This window comes from Excalfactoria chinensis, chromosome 1 (genome assembly GCF_039878825.1).
Source record: "Excalfactoria chinensis isolate bCotChi1 chromosome 1, bCotChi1.hap2, whole genome shotgun sequence".
NCBI classification, from domain to species: domain Eukaryota; kingdom Metazoa; phylum Chordata; class Aves; order Galliformes; family Phasianidae; genus Excalfactoria; species Excalfactoria chinensis.
The window spans coordinates 67,575,400-67,592,084 of NC_092825.1; the positions used below are offsets into that span (position 1 = coordinate 67,575,400).

Genomic DNA, 16,685 nt, shown 5'->3' on the forward strand with positions numbered 1-16,685 from the left:
TGGCATCTTATATGATCTGTTAACCTAGGAATACAAGTGGAACAGATGGAAAAAAAAAATCTATATAATGATTCTAGTAAGTCAAATTACTGACGTACAGCAATTTAATGACTATCGGGTACCAACTATCTTGAAAGAAAGAGCCTCAGATTCTGGATCCATCCATCGTATAGTTAAGAAGTGCTGGACAAAATATTTCCAAATAACATGAAGAGCTAGGACTCTATTTCTGAGGGCAATGCTTAGAGGGCACCTGGATGTTCTCAGATTTTGTTTTTCATTTTAATGAAATTACTCTGAAAAAACTGAAAAAAGCAGGCAGCTGGTGATGCCCTTGTATCCATATAACAAATTTTGGCATAATTTGCCATATAGCGCTGGTGCCTGAACTTCAGAATAAGTGCTGAAAAATACAAATGGAAGGAAGAAGGCCAAGAATGTTGCAAAGCATTGTTTGTCTTCCTCAGTTCCTGTGATTAGTTCATACTAAAGATCTGTACTGTTTGCCGTGATCAACTTATGTGAACTGTAAAGAAATCTCAAGCTGTAATGAGTGGAAAGATTTAGCCAGTGGAATATTAAGGATTCAGTGAAATCTCCCAGTTAATACTGGATATCTTTCATATGAAATGTCTTACGAATAAAACTGAATTGACAGGCTCAATTTCACAAGTGCCTTAAATTTCAGTGGTCTGTATTCTTTGCAGAAGAGTTGAACAAAAGATTAGTAGTTGTTCATTCTGGTCTTAAATTGTTGGCCGTAGATGTTCAGTTGGGTTAAATTTCACTGGAAGTTACAGAGAAGCTTATAACATGCCTATGTACATATATACATTGTGCATCAGCTCAGTTTTAAAGGAAAATATATACCACAAGGCATGTTTTAAGAAACAGCTAACAATTAGGATGTTTGGAGACTGGTAGATGTATGGGAAGCTATAAGAAGACAGTGTTGGGTGAAGGAAGAAATAACTGCTGGAAGGCTGAGGAACAGAAAATATGCAGTGTGCAATCATTTTCTACTACAGATGTTTCATAATTTCTTTAGACTGTGAATTACACAGTTCTAATATTGAAACTATTTACTTCAAACAAGGTAGTTTGGCCATTTCTCTCTTCTGAAATTGGACCATTTCAGATCTTGCTCTGGCAAAGCAACATTATTCTGCTTTGGAGAGGAATTCTAACTGTAAACCTTAGCTCAGATTTTTGTGGGTAGGCTTTCTTTCTTAGTCAGAATACCTCGTGGAGGTGTGTTTGGGCTTGGAGTGCTTGTACTGCTTTGCTCATTCCCTACCAGTGAGGAGGAGGAGAAGGGCAGGACTGGCTGCAGGCACCTTAGTAGTGCATTTCCAGCGAATCTTTGCTGCCACATAGTGGTCAAGATTGAAGCTGGCTTGGAGGTGGATGGTCCAACTCTCCTACTGACCTATGAGCAAATGAGAGTTGCAGTGAAATTGAACCTCTGCTTTCAGTTCCTCAATGTTATAGATAAGAAATAAATGCTTCTTACAGCATCCAGTGTACCTTTGAGGCTTCTATTTGAGATGAGTTTGATTGTACTCTCTGCAAGAGCCAGGTGAAGTAGGGTGAAGGGAAGGACATTTGTCGTGGGTTAGCCTAAAATCTACCTGCACCCAAGACAGGGGGGCAGTCGGCCCGCAGGCCGCTGGCCCAGAAGGAAAAGAAAACAGGGAAAAGGAAATAAATACAGCGGCAGCGATCTAAGGAGGCACACTTATTTACTAAATACTATATCGGAATACAGAATAACACAATATAATACAATATAATTGGAATTAAAGCTAACGAATCGAGTAAAATAAGAGAGAGTGAGTCCCGAAACCGAGAGGCCTACTGTAACTCTAGGCGAAACGGCTGGAACGCTCCCACACGGCTCTCCCCCTGGCTGGCAGGATCCAAGAGAGCGAGTCCAGCACTGAAGTGAGATTATATAGTCCTGGTCATTTGACTGACCGTGATGCTCCCTGGGACATGTAGTCTTCTTTCTGTGAGCAGCAGATTCGTCAAAATTATCTATGCTTAACATGATGTTATGATGTGGAATACTGATAGCAAAATTACAACATTGCAAAACCATGACATTCCACCCCTTATTCTACATCATTACATTATGCTTATTATACACACACACACATATATATAGTCGTGAGCAATCAGAAACCTTATTTTCTTAACAATTTATATCTATTTTCATGCAAACCTTAGGCTGAAAATAAAACTTTATATCTTAACACCCTATTATTTACTAAGTTGAGGAAATGGCAAAACTGCCGGAAAAGGAATATGACAGCGGTGAAAGGGAAAGGCAGCGCTAGTGAGGCGTCCCCCACATCAAGGTGCACCCATCCTTTCCCAACCACCACAAATTCCCTTTGAATTAAACTTCTTTCCACGTGTGCTCTACACATGCATGGCCAGTACATGATATAGAGCCCAGATGGAAAAAACTTATTTATAGGATGCTTAGCTTACGTATACGGAAAATGTTTTCTTAACATTAATCCATCTATCTTAAGTCCTGCACCATAATTGGACATTCGTCATATATCTTTAAGGCTCTACTTATATATACAAGAAATTATTGGCTGCACTCCCCCAGCATCAAATTCCCTTGTGGAACACATTGAACATCCCCATTTTTGTGCATCACCCACCAAGTACATCCAGGTCCCTGGGCAAAAACAGTACCTCGGAGAGGTTTTCCCTTTCCAGATGCTGGAAGGACCCAAACCGCTTTTCCTAACACGCTCTTTACGTGTACTACAGGAACCTTATCTCCCTCTACGGTACGTAGGGAGCTGGATTGGTTGGGACCACCACGATTACCAGATCCTCGAGTGTTGACCAACCAGGTGGCTTCTGCTAAATGGTTTTCCCAATTTTTATATGTTCCGCCGCCCATTGCTTTCAACATAGTTTTTAACAATCCATTGAATCGTTCAATTTTACCAGACGCCGGTGCATGATAGGGAATATGGTAAATCCACTCAATGCCATGATTTTTGGCCCAAGTATTTACAAGGGAATTTTTGAAATGAGTTCCATTATCTGATTCAATTCTTTCTGGAGTGCCATGCCGCCACAGGACTTGCTTTTCCAATCCTAATATGGTGTTTCGGGCGGTAGCATGGGGTACTGCGTATGTTTCAAGCCACCCAGTGGTCGCCTCGACCATGGTGAGTACATACCGTTTACCATTTCGGGATCGTGGCAAGGTGATATAATCAACCTGCCATGCCTCCCCATATTTATACTTTTGCCATCGCCCTTCCCCCCAAAAAGGTTTCATCCTTTTGGCTTGTTTAATTATAGCGCATGTTTCACAGTCATGAATGACTTGAGCAATAGCATCCATAGTTAAGTCCACCCCTCGGTCTCTGGCCCACTTATATGTTGCATCTCTTCCTTGATGACTCGACGTCTCATGGGCCCACCGAGCTAGGAATAATTCACCTTTGTTCTGCCAGTCCAAGTCTATCTGAGCCACCTCAATCTTGGCAGCTCGATCAACCTGATGGTTGTTTTGATGTTCTTCAGTGGCCTTACTTTTAGGCACATGCGCATCTACATGGCGCACTTTTACAACAATATTCCTTATTCGGGCAGCAATATCTTTCCACAGTTCAGCAGCCCAAACAGGTTTACCCTTTCGTTGCCAGTTGTCTTGTTCCCACTGCTGCAACCACCCCCATAAGGCATTTGCCACCATCCATGAGTCAGTATAAAGATGAAGCATCGGCCACCTCTCCCGTTCAGCCACTTCTAAGGCTAGCTGAACAGCCTTTACCTCTGCAAATTGGCTTGACTCTCCTTTACCTTCAGTGGCCTCTGCAACTTGTCGTGTGGGACTCCATACAGCAGCTTTCCATCTGCGATGTTTCCCTACAATACGACATGATCCGTCTGTGAATAGGGCAAATTTCTTTTCATTTTCTGGTAGCTCGTTGTATGGTGGGGCCTCTTTAGCACGTGACACCTCCTCTGCGGGCGATGTCGCAAACTTTTTACCCTCAGGCCAGTCCATGATCGCCTCTAGGATTCCAGGACGGCTGAGTTTCCCCATCCGAGCTCGTTGTGTGATTAATGAAATCCACTTACTCCAAGTGGCATCAGTAGCATGATGGGTGGAGGGAACCTGTCCTTTAAACATCCAATTTATTACTGGCAAGCGAGGTGCTAGAAGGAGTTGTACTTCGGTACCAACTACTTCAGAAGCAGCCCGAACCCCCTCATACACGGCTAAGATCTCCTTCTCAGTTGGAGTGTAGCGCTCTTCAGATCCCTTATAGGCTCGACTCCAAAATCCTAGGGGTCGGCCTCGGGTCTCTCCTGAGGCTCTCTGCCACAAACTCCAAGTGGGACCTTTTTCTCCAGCAGCAGTGTAGAGGATGTTCTTTACATCCTGTCCCGTCCGTACTGGCCCCAAGGCCACGGCACGGGCTATCTCTTGCTTTATCTGCTCAAAAGCTTGCTGCTGTTCAGGACCCCATGAGAAATTATTCTTCTTCCGTGTCACCTGATAGAGGGGGCTCACAATGTGGCTGTAGTTTGGGACATGCATTCTCCAAAAACCCACTACTCCCAAGAAAGATTGGGTCTCTGTCTTGTTGGTGGGCGGAGACATAGCAATGATTTTGTCAATCACATCTGCTGGGATGTGACGACGCCCATCTTGCCATCTTATACCTAAGAATTGAATTTCTTGGGCAGGCCCCTTCACTTTGCTGCGCTTAATAGCAAAACCAGCTTGCAAAAGAATTTGGATTATTTGTTTTCCTTTCTTGAAAACTTCTGCTGCTGTATCACCCCACACGACAATATCATCAATATACTGCAAGTGCTCGGGAGCATTACCCTGCTCCAAAACAGCTTGGATCAAACCATGGCAAATGGTTGGGCTGTGTTTCCACCCCTGGGGTAGACGGTTCCAGGTGTACTGAACACCTCTCCAGGTAAAAGCAAACTGTGGCCTACATTCTGCAGCCAATGGGATGGAAAAGAAGGCATTAGCAATGTCAATGGTGGCATACCACTTGGCTTCTTTTGACTCCAGTTCATACTGGAGTTCTAGCATGTCTGGTACGGCAGCACTCAATGGTGGTGTGACTTCATTCAGACCGCGGTAATCCACCGTCAGCCTCCATTCTCCACTGGCTTTACGCACTGGCCATATGGGACTGTTAAAAGGTGAGTGAGTTTTGCTAATCACTCCTTGATTTTCTAGTTGACGAATCAACTCGTGAATGGGAAGCAATGAGTCCCTATTGGTGCGGTACTGCCGTCTGTGCACCACTTTGGTGGCAATTGGTACCTCTTGGTCTTTTACCTGGAGCAACCCCACAGCAGAAGGATCATCTGACAGATCAGGTAAAACTGACAGCTGCTTAACACCGTTTGTGTTAACAGCAGCTATTCCAAAGGCCCATCGATACCCCTTGGGATCCTTAAAATATCCCATCCTGAGGTAATCGATACCCAATATACATGGAGCCTCTGGACCAGTCACTATAGGATGTTTTTGCCAGTCTTTACCAGTGAGGCTTATTTCGGCCTCCAACATAGTCAATTCTTGGGAACCCCCAGTCACTCCATGGATATGTATTGATTGTGTCCCTTGGTGACTGGAGGGCATTAGGGTGCACTGTGCACCAGTGTCCACCAGGGCCTTATATTTCTGTGGTTGAGATGTGCCAGGCCACCTAATCCACACAGTCCAGTATACTCTATTGTCCCTTTCCCCCCCCTGGCTGGGGGCAGGGCCCCTCTATTGGTTACCTCGACGGCTTGCGGCAACTGGAGCCTTCCCCCTTCTGGAAGGGTCCGCCTTGATGACTAACTTGCGTTGTAATTCTTTCACTCGTGCCTGGAGTGCAGAAGTGGGTGAATTACTCCACTTCTTTATATCCTCTCCCTGGCTACGCAGGAAAAACAACAAGGCAAAACGTATGACCTTACTGTTGTCATTTGCTCCAACATGAAGACGTCTCTTTTTTATGGTTGAGATCTTCAGTGATACAGGACGGGAGGATCTTGCTTGGTTTAGTTTTCCCGATAGGTTGTCGTGGGAATCCTGGTCCCCATCATCTTGTACCATCATGGATCCATCAACATCGGGCACGGTAGCCAACATATCTATAATATCATTCTGTGTGTCTTCCACTTTATCTAACCGTTTAATTGTATTTTCCACTTTATCTAACCGTTTAATTGTATTTTCCACTTTATCTAACCCTTTAATTACGGCTGAGATGCAAACTCCTATAGTGTTTATAAATAACTCAATTCCATGAATTTTATCAATCAGTTCACTCACAGGGGGTTCCCTTGCCCCTGTGCCATATATTATTGCTAGTGCACTAGCATGCTCTCTTGGTGCAGTCCTTGTAAATGCACGCCACATAAGGCGTGAAACACGGACTGTCTCAGGATCATGTAATTGGTTGGGATCATCATGTCTGAAATTAGGGCTGTATAGCATTTCCACCACAGCACGTTCTCTCAAATGTCGAATACCGGTCTCTATATCAGTCCATTTCTTTTCCTCAGGTGTCAGATCCTGTTTAAGGGGAAATCTTTCTTTTACTGCTAACAGCATCCTCGTCCAGAGGGTGTAGGACTCATCTTGGCATGTGCCAATACCTCTATCCACACGTGAGTCCCTGGAAACACTACCCAGTTGGCGAGCTTCATTGCCATCGAGCCACACACTGTTGGCCCCATTGTCCCAACATCGAAGTAACCAAGCAGCTATAGATTCTTTTGGCTGGCGTGCATAGTCCTTTCTTAGATCCCGAATTTCACTCAGTTTTAAGGATCGATCAGTAAGAGTTGTGATTTTTTCCTCACCTCTTGCTCTTCCAGGAGTCCTTGGTGTTGATGGCGGCAACTGTATTGATGAGGACCCCCCATTTGAAATTTTGGGGGCAAGAAATTCTGGCATAGAAAATCTAATTCTTGGCTCCTCCTCTCCTATTTCCTCTATTTCCTCCAGTTCACCCTCCCTTTCTTTTCTCTTTTCTTCTGCCTCCTCCTGCTCTTCTATCACCCTCTGCTCTTCTACCTCCAGTGGTTGTTCTAACTGAGTTGAAACTCGTTTCGTTTTTCGTCCTCTTACAGGGGCAACCAACATTGAATCTGGTGCCCCCTGTGATTGATCAGGTTGGCTGATTTTAATGCCCTCCAAGTTAGGTTGGAGTCTGTCTCTGAGGGCGTTCAGTTCAGATTCGAGGATGTCCCTCTCAGACTGGAGGGTATCATACATGGACTGGAGGGCACCTATGTGATTCCGGAGGGAGTTACGATCAAACAGGATGGCACCGTACTCAGTCTGGAGGTTGTCGCGCTCGAACCGGAGGGTGTCTCGCTCAGATCGGAGGGTGTTACGCTCGAACTGGAGGATGTTGTGCTCAGACTGGAGGGCGTCATATTCAGACCGGAGGGCGTCTCTCTCGGATCGGAGAGTATTACGCTCGGACTGGAGGGCGTTGTGCTCGGACTGGAGGGCGTTGTACTCGGACCAGAGAATGTCGCGCTTGGGCTGGAGAGTGTCGTGTTTGGACTGGAGGGCATCGTGCTCGGACTGGAGAGTGTCGCACTCAGACTGGAGAGTGTTGAGTTTGGACTGGAGGGCGTTGTACTCGGACCGGAGAGTGTCTCGCTCAGATCGGAGGGTATTACTCTCAGAACGGAGGGCGTCGTACTCAGACTGGAAGATATCATACTCGGACTGAAGGATGTCCCTCTCAGACTGGAGGGTGATACGCTCAAACTGGAGGGCGCTGTACTTAGACTGGAGAGCATTGTGCTCTGACCGGAGGGTGTCTTGCTCAGACTGGAGGGCGCTGTACTTAGACTGGAGAGCATTGTGCTCTGACCGGAGGGTGTCTTGCTCAGACTGGAGGGCATTGTGCTCGGACTGGAGAGTGTCAAGTTTGGATTGGAGGGAGCCTTTCTCATTTCTGAGAGCCTCTCCCTCATACCAAAATGAGTCTCGTTGATGTAAGAGGTCTCTTCTCTCAACTATGAGACTCTCCTTCTCATACCAGAGTGCGTCTCGTTGTTGTAGGAGGCTATTTCTCTCAGCTAGGAGACTCTCCTTCTCAGCCCAGAGTGCATCTCGTTGTTGCAGGAGGCTATTTCTCTCAGCTAGGAGACTCTCCTTCTCAGCCCAGAGATTCTCTCGCTTGGCCTGGAAACTCTCTCGCTCATTTCGTACTGCCTCCCTGAGACTCTCTTTCTCAGCCTTAAGACTCTCTCTCTCAGCTTCCAAAACTTTTTCCCTCTCTGCCTTTTCAGCCCTAAGACTCTCTCTCTCAGCTTCCAAAACTTTTTCCCTCTCTGCCTTTTCAGCTCTGAGACTCTCTCTCTCAGCTTTGAGACTCTCTCTCTCAGTTTTGAGACTCTCTCTCTCAGCTCTGAGACTCTTTGGAATGGTATTGAATAAGGCCCGATAAGCTTTAGCCAGGCCCCAAGTCATTTGTGCCTCCTGAGATCTTCCTGATCCACAACATTCCTGTCTCAAATATTCTATCAAACTTTCGGGATTCTTCAAGTGTTCAGGAGTAAAGCTCCATGACACTGAAGATGTCTTTCCCTTAAAAATCTCTCCAAATCCTCTCCACACTCCCTGCCATTCAGTATTCTCTGGTTCTGGGGAAGACTTCCTCAGAATGTTATAAATCCAGATACTGATAAATAGAACAATAAACAGTAAGTTTAGGGAGATTGACACGAGAAACTCAATTGACAGTGTGGTCAACTGGGCTTTCAAAAACTGTATAAAAGATTCAAAAAAAGAACGAGGAACATGCTCGAAAACCACCATTTCTGTAATATTAGTTGCTCCTTTTGGAGCTTCTGGAGCTGTATGCAGGTACCAAGTAAGCATTTCTAAAAATGTTTTCAATCGATTGTATATGCCTATAGCCCCATAGATAAAAGTGGCGAGCTTAATTATGGCCCAATAGGTTTGAATCATTACAACGGAAGAACCAATAGCATGCAATGCTTTGCAAAATAATTCAATTAGAGGCCACATTTTTATTTATTTATTTATTTTCTTCAACAGCGGGGGAAAAAAAGTAGAGCTCAAGTTTACAAAATATACTGGGCTGTTGGCAGTCTGCCTGGATTTCAAGACCTCAAAGTTTGTAAACTATTCCGGGGTATTGGCGGTCCGCCCGGACTTTCAAGGTCAAGCTCCCAGGTGCAGAAACGTAAACTTAGATAGCTCCTTAACGAGAAAACTCTGTAAAAACTCTGCAGCTCTGTAAGAAGCTAAAAGAACAGCAGAAAAAAAAACGGCAACTTGCCACAGCTGAAAAAAAAAACGGCAAAACGGCAACTTGCCCGATTCTCCACCAAAATCCTGTCGTGGGTTAGCCTAAAATCTACCTGCACCCAAGACAGGGGGGCAGTCGGCCCGCAGGCCGCTGGCCCAGAAGGAAAAGAAAACAGGGAAAAGGAAATAAATACAGCGGCAGCGATCTAAGGAGGCACACTTATTTACTAAATACTATATCGGAATACAGAATAACACAATATAATACAATATAATTGGAATTAAAGCTAACGAATCGAGTAAAATAAGAGAGAGTGAGTCCCGAAACCGAGAGGCCTACTGTAACTCTAGGCGAAACGGCTGGAACGCTCCCACACGGCTCTCCCCCTGGCTGGCAGGATCCAAGAGAGCGAGTCCAGCACTGAAGTGAGATTATATAGTCCTGGTCATTTGACTGACCGTGATGCTCCCTGGGACATGTAGTCTTCTTTCTGTGAGCAGCAGATTCGTCAAAATTATCTATGCTTAACATGATGTTATGATGTGGAATACTGATAGCAAAATTACAACATTGCAAAACCATGACAACATTCCTGGCTGATACGGCACTGCCTGTTTCCAGCTTTTGAATTCAGAATGTGGCAACTGCAAGCATGGATGGTGGTGACTGCTGTGGAATCTGCTAAGTGAAAATACAACAACCAAAGTATTTTAGGCTTTTTTATTGTAGCTTCTAGGCAGAGTATTCCTAGTTTGCATAGACTGAATTCCTAAACTTTTCTGATGGTGATAATCAAATGTCAGGAATAAATGGAGTCCCAAACGTTTGTTCTAAAAATACTATATAACTTCTTCAAAATAAGTAAGTATGTTAAAATGGTATCTTTAGATCTTTTATGTTTTCTGTCATTACTTTTTTCTGGTAATGTCTTAAACTGGCATAAAACATATTTACAGATCAAGGAGGAGTTTTAAGGAATTGCTGTCATTTTCTACAGCTTCTAGTACTGAAAAAAAAAAAAAAAAAAAAAAAAAAAAAAAAAAAAAAAAAGACTAAAATCCCCAGTAGGAAGAGACTTGTAGCACTTTGTAAGTGATTTGTCTGACAGTGAGGGACCAAAATCATGACTATCTGCTACATGTGGTCAATCATGGCACATCACCAACTTGTTAATCATCAACTGTGATTAACAGTGCCAGTAGCTGTCTAGAGACCTGTTTTAATGGTGAGAAAAATTGTTTTGAACTTGCTGTGGTATGAAAGTATTTTAAATGACTTCAAAGACTTAAAAGGAAGATCTTTTTATTTCATGCCAGTGTGGTCCAGTCAGGTCCATAAGTGGAAGTGATTCTTGTAATTTAAGACTTCAGTATTTCATTCTTGTTTGTAAAAGCTGTATCGAGAATTGGATTGTGTGCTGAAGACTGGAAAGAAATATATTTAGCAAGGACTGTGTTTTGATTATCTCTGGTTTCCAGTCCTATAGACCTGTTCCAGAAAAGGTCTTCAAGAAGGACAGCTTTAGCTATTGCATAAAAAGTCAGTTTGATTATGATTCCAAATTGTGTGGGTTGTCACTCTTGATAATGTTTTGCATTTCTTCCTGTATTTGGCTTGGATTAAGTTAATGTTTATTAAGTAGTCAAAAAATCTGAATTAAATGAGTTAATGAAATCAGACAAGGAATATCATCTTTTTCTCATTTGAACAACTGTCGGTTATGGAAGAGGGTTTACAAAGCAGTTGTTTAAGTATAGAAAGGCTAATGATGTGCAGGTAATTGTCAAATTGAAACAAACAAAAGTATCTAAACTATGTAGCATATCAAAATCTCCACCAATTTTGTTACATTTAGAAATTCTCAGAAATAATAAACATCAAGAGAACTTAAGAAGAACAAAGTACATATTTTAGTCTCCTTGCCCCCATTCTTTAATGTCCTAATTCAGTTAATACCAAACTTGCTTGAGAACTTATTACCTGCTTTTTTCAAGCAAAGGACTTTCAGCATTACTTATGCATTCACATTTATCTACCAAGTCAGATTCAAAACTCATTAATAATTATGTACACTCTTTTTCACCTGTAGACTCCAAACTGTTTTACAGAACAATTCGTAGAGGTCACAGAATCACAGAATTGCAGGATTTGGAAGGGACTTCAATAGATCATCAAGTGCAGCCTCCCTGCTAAAGCAGGTACCCTACAAAAGATTGTACTGGTAGGCATCCAGATGAATCTTGATTATTTCCATAGGAGACTCCTGTGGAAATGCCTCTCTGGGCAACTTGTTCCAGTGCTCCATCACCCTTAATGTACAGAAGTTTTTCCACATGTTAGTACAGAACCTTCTATGTTCAACTTATAGGCCATTACTCCTTCTCCTGCTGCTATGCAGCACCAAGATGCCCCCTCCTGGTAACCTTCTCTTCCAATTGCTTGGAGAGAGTATGCAAAATGCGTTGTTCCATCACCTTTCCAGGAACAGAGGTGAGGTCCTGTAGGTTACAACAGACTTAGAAAATTTGAGCGTGTGAGATGAGAATAAAAGGGTAGACTTTTTTTTTTTTTCTTTCTTTCTTTCTTTTTTTTTTAATAAGTCCCCCTCTCCAGTAATGCTTCACAACAAGGTATTGATTAATGGCATCTGACAGCAAGCAATTGTATTTTCATATGGCAGTAAACTCCTAATCAGTCACTATTTTATTACTAGGTTTCTCTTGCAGCCTGTTGTAGCATAAGAAAATAAAGAGCAAAGTTATGAAAAGTTCCCTTTGTGGTCAATGGCAAAACTACTACAGAGTTCAAGGGGCATCATTTTTGTATTTGTTAATTCCAGATAGCAACACTTTTCATTCTTTGGGGCAGACACCTTTTCTTTCTGCCTCCATGCCTCCTCCCTGCCAGTTGAAGTTATGACCCAGAGGAGACTGGGTGGCTTGTTTTAAATTGCTGTTTGAAGATTTGTTGCACAAGTGTGGAACACAGAACAAGTTATTTCTGTATTGTTTGTATAAGAGAAAGTGATTTAGGAACCACACAGCATACAGTACTAAACTGCACTGGAAAAGAATTTCTGTAAATGTGTACAAATGTTTGCTTGTGTGTCTAGTAGTGAAGCTCCTGTAAAAATGAAATTAAATTATAATTTCTTCTATATGCCCTCTCCACTGCAATAGGGAGATGTAATCTTCACTTCCATTTCTGTAATGTTAATTTGACACTGCAGTATGTTCTGCTGGAAGGATTTGGACAACATTACTCCAATCAGATCTACACTGCTTGCTACATTTCTTTTATGCTGTATCACAACAAACAGGCTCATGCTGCTATTTGTAGTAACTATGGAAACTTTAGAAGCTCTCTTTCTAAAGCTGAGCTTACAATAAAGTGCTTAAAGTGCTGGTAGGATTAGAGATTCTAGAATATGTTTAATTTTCTCTGTGTGTCTCTATTTTTGGAGAGGAGCAAGAGGGTAATGTGAATATTAACTGGCGACTAGCTTTAATCTCTGCTGACACTTAAGACTGTCTAGTTTTGCACACAGCCATCCAAAGGTCTTAGCCTCACACAGCATGCGAACAAGGGAAATCATGCATATTCATGACTGAATTTACAATGGAAAACCTGTATACAGAAAAGAGTTCTTGAATGAATGAAAAACGTTATTGAAACCATTTTGCAGCTTCAGCTACAGTAGTCAATAATGATAAATGCCATAATGCTGATGGAGTTCATAAAATAATGGGGATGTCTTAGATATTATCTAAGTGTGAATGGATATGATAATAGGAAAACATCATTTGCTGTGGATTTTAGCAGTGCAGCAGGAGTATTCCCAAGACAAATTAAAAAATAAAATAAAGTAAAATAAAATAAAATAAAATAAAATAAAATAAAATAAAATAAAATAAAATAAAATAAATAAAAGAATACCTTTCTATTTTCTGGAGGGCTCTTCGCATGACTGAAAACTATCAGTCTTTGAATTTTATCTTCTTTTAGGAGGTGATATTTTCTTATGCAAGTTAAATTCGGTGTTGTGTTTTAGGAATGCCAGAGAATTCTGCGCCTTCTCCTAGGAGAAGAGCTATGGGGGTGACAGCATTTTTCTCTAATCCACTGGAAGAACTTCATGTTACTTTCTGTCACCCATTAAATGCCCTAAATCAGACCTAGGAAGAACCTGCTAGGTGTCAGCCTCTTTCCATGTGTTTATTCGTCTGCATTCATTGCATGCTTCAGCATTCTGAAATTTGTTCTCTCCATTTGAGCTGATTAAGGAGATTCTGCTTCTGTATGACTTGATTTCTTTGATATTTTGTTGTTGTTTTTTTTTTTAAATATACAAATCTACAGTGGAAATATTCAGCTCATCTCACTTACATACATATTTTGTCACTTGTCTTTTCATTTAATCGTAGTAGTGATATACTGTCAGAAGACAGTACATCAATACTCTGTCAGATTCACCTTTTCAGGTTTTCATGTGAAATCTGATTTTATTTCCTTCTACATTTCTTTGTCATTACCCCACTTGGATCCAGCCTTTGGCCAGAATTTTTTAAATGACAGAAGTGTGCAACATGTTCCCTGACAGTCTGAAAAACTGCTGGAAAAAAGAACTGCTATACTTGTTACTGCTTTGCCACTTTTGATTTCCAGGTTTACACTGCATGAATGTTTAAGTAAATATAAATTACTATTAAAGGGAATCGGACTGTTTCACTAATGCATGCTGCTGCAGGATTGTTCCCTAGCATGTATGTTTCCTCTGATGTTTGGCCAATATACTCTTCATTTAAACATTTCTCTCTGTTGAGGATACCTTGTGGACCTTTTATTTCAGTCTGTTCTTTTTTGGCATGTAACTATTTCTGTGGTTATCATGAGGCAGGATTGGGGTGGGCACAGCATTGAGTGCAAGATACATACAGAAAATTTTAAGACTATTGTAAGAATACACGTGCAGCCGCTGGTGCAGAAACAGCAGATTTTCCAAATGTTGTCATGATAGACTGTGTAACAATGTCCAATTTGCATATTTTATTCTTTTGGCTGAGATTCCCATCTCCCCTCATTGATTTTCCTCTCCGGTCACCCTCTGGCAAATGCCCATAAGAGCACTATCTCGTCTCTCTGCTTAGACACTGTCCAGCCCAAAACACATCAATGAGATGAGTAAATTATGCATATTCTTCTACTGGATGTGAAGCTACATGCAGTAAATAATTGGTGCCCTGAAGGCAAACCACTTTTGTGTGATGCAGAATTGCTCACCTCCCGTACGGGTAACTTGGGAAAGATTATATCATCACATAGCTCTTCAGCTGCAGAATTAGGGCTAACAACTCTGACACTTCATAAAATGAGCACTGTAGTTCACTTGGAAAATGCCTGACTGATAATCCTGGGAGTTAATATCCTTTGTCTGTGTCCCTAACGTATGCTTCAATCCTGGCCTCAAGGGACCACCTTAGGTGAATAAGTTGCAGCTTGTGCCCATTTAAACATGAGCAGGAACTACCTGCTGGCGATCATCATGTCTTTTATGTTGGCAAGGTTGTAAAAGCATCCAGGCACAAAGAACTGAATCTAGATAATTTTAAAGGTTAAATATTTTAAGTGTCTCCCACATTCTTTGTTCTGTTTTTAGTTGTTAGCATGAATGTGTTTCTCTTTAACTACATTTCTTTAACGTTTGCAGTGAAAGTAATCAGTCATCTTCTTGCTTGTACCTGTACAGATCATGTTGTGTCCCAGTTCTTGGATGTGCAGTGTTGAGATGTTAGGACTGTAAGCACAGCGAATGATTTTATCTTTTATTTTAATCTTATTAAGAAGTTTATTAGCACAGTTAATTAGATATCATTCTGTTTTTTTTAAATGTCCTTTTAATTCCTGTGGTTTGTGTTCTTTTTTTATTTTTATTCAAGATAAAACCTAGTAAACTTGACTGAAGTAAATGGACGTAGCTCATTTAAACATAGATTACTTCACATGCAAGTCTTTTAGGTTCAAGACATAATCTGTAAGTATCTTACTTTTTCAAACCCTGGATTTCTTCTGTTTTTTCTGGGTTTCAGGGAATGGGGGGGGGAACATGTTAATAAAATGAAAAAAGAAAAAAAAAAATAAAAACACAAAAAAATGATCCTTAACTCTATTCAACAGTTCTGAACCAGTGGGCAGTATACGCTATCCGAAATCTCACTGAACAAAATGAGAGAAACCAAGAGCTTATTGCGCAGATGGAAGAGAAAGGGCTGGCAGATAATTCTGCCCTTGAAAGTATGGGTTTACAGATAGAGAAACAAGACGAGAAGTTAATTCTGAGATCTGCCAGAAAAAAGCCTTCATGAACAAAAAAATGTAAGAACGGTTGATTCATTAAAAGAGGATTTCTCCTTTAAAATGTTTTCCCTGCTGAGACAATCAAGACTTCTTCAATTTTAGTTCCAGTTGGCTGAATGTGTTCTGTTCATTCTTGGAGAAAGTGCCATACAATTGTTCTCCCTTCCTGTTGTAAACAAAGAGATGCGCCTACTTTTTCTATATACCTAGATATATGAACTTATGGAGAAAAATCCTTCTTTTTCGTATGGTTGAAATGTCATTACTTTCCTTTTTCATTAGTACAAAGATGACCTATTGAGTTAGAATTTCCTTTGCTATGCCTGAGGGAAACCATCATTAAAAACACAACTAAAATAACTGCTTTGCAATTTGCCCTCTATATTTACAAGATCTGTGCTGAATCAGGGCAAAACAGTGAAAGTTGTTTGTTTTCTCTTATGATGCTTAAATAACTGTACTTACATAAAGAACAGTGGAATGTTGGATGTACGTAAATATTTAATGAATTAAACAAAACATGCCTTCAGCATATTAAATTGTTTGTAAATTATGTTTTCTGCCTTGATACCTTTCAGTCTTTGTGACAAGTATATTAAAAACAAAGCTGAAGCTGTTGTGGCAACAGATGCTACATTCCTTTGCACTGGGGCATGTCTCTGTTTTGGAGACTTTGGTGTTTGTTTGAATTTTATTTGTTCCTTTGGATGGTAAGTCAGCCCACTTTCCTTTTATTTTGCACTTCTCATGGGTTTTCTGAACTCTGGCAGACTGCTGAAGAGGTAGTTTCTCACTGTGATTAATTCTAGCAGATTCTTTTCACCCCTCTGCCTTTCCAAAACATTGACAAAACTCATTTCCAGTTAATTAATTCAAGAGAGGCAGAAGAATGGAGGGCCCTGCCTCTTCATTTTGGGTACCCTCCTATATTGTTGTTGGACCCTGCCACTGTGGAATGTGGCATGAATGAGATGGGGGTTGAGAAGGGGGGCTGAGAAAGGGGAGGATTGGGGGGGTGGTGTGGGA

At 41.5% G+C, this 16,685-nt stretch overlaps 1 protein-coding gene across 3 annotated transcripts in view; it reads left to right on the plus strand.

The window, feature by feature from the left end:
- ATXN10 (ataxin 10) overlaps window positions 1–16,305 on the plus strand; it is a 102,382-nt gene extending 86,077 nt beyond the window's left edge. For all 3 annotated transcript variants that reach the window (XM_072343280.1, XM_072343285.1, XM_072343294.1), the window contains one exon: window positions 15,480–16,305. In XM_072343280.1, the coding sequence (XP_072199381.1) occupies window positions 15,480–15,667 (188 nt within the window). In that variant the 3' untranslated portion in view covers window positions 15,668–16,305. The remainder of the gene's footprint in view (window positions 1–15,479) is intronic.
- Window positions 16,306–16,685: the final 380 nt, after the last annotated feature.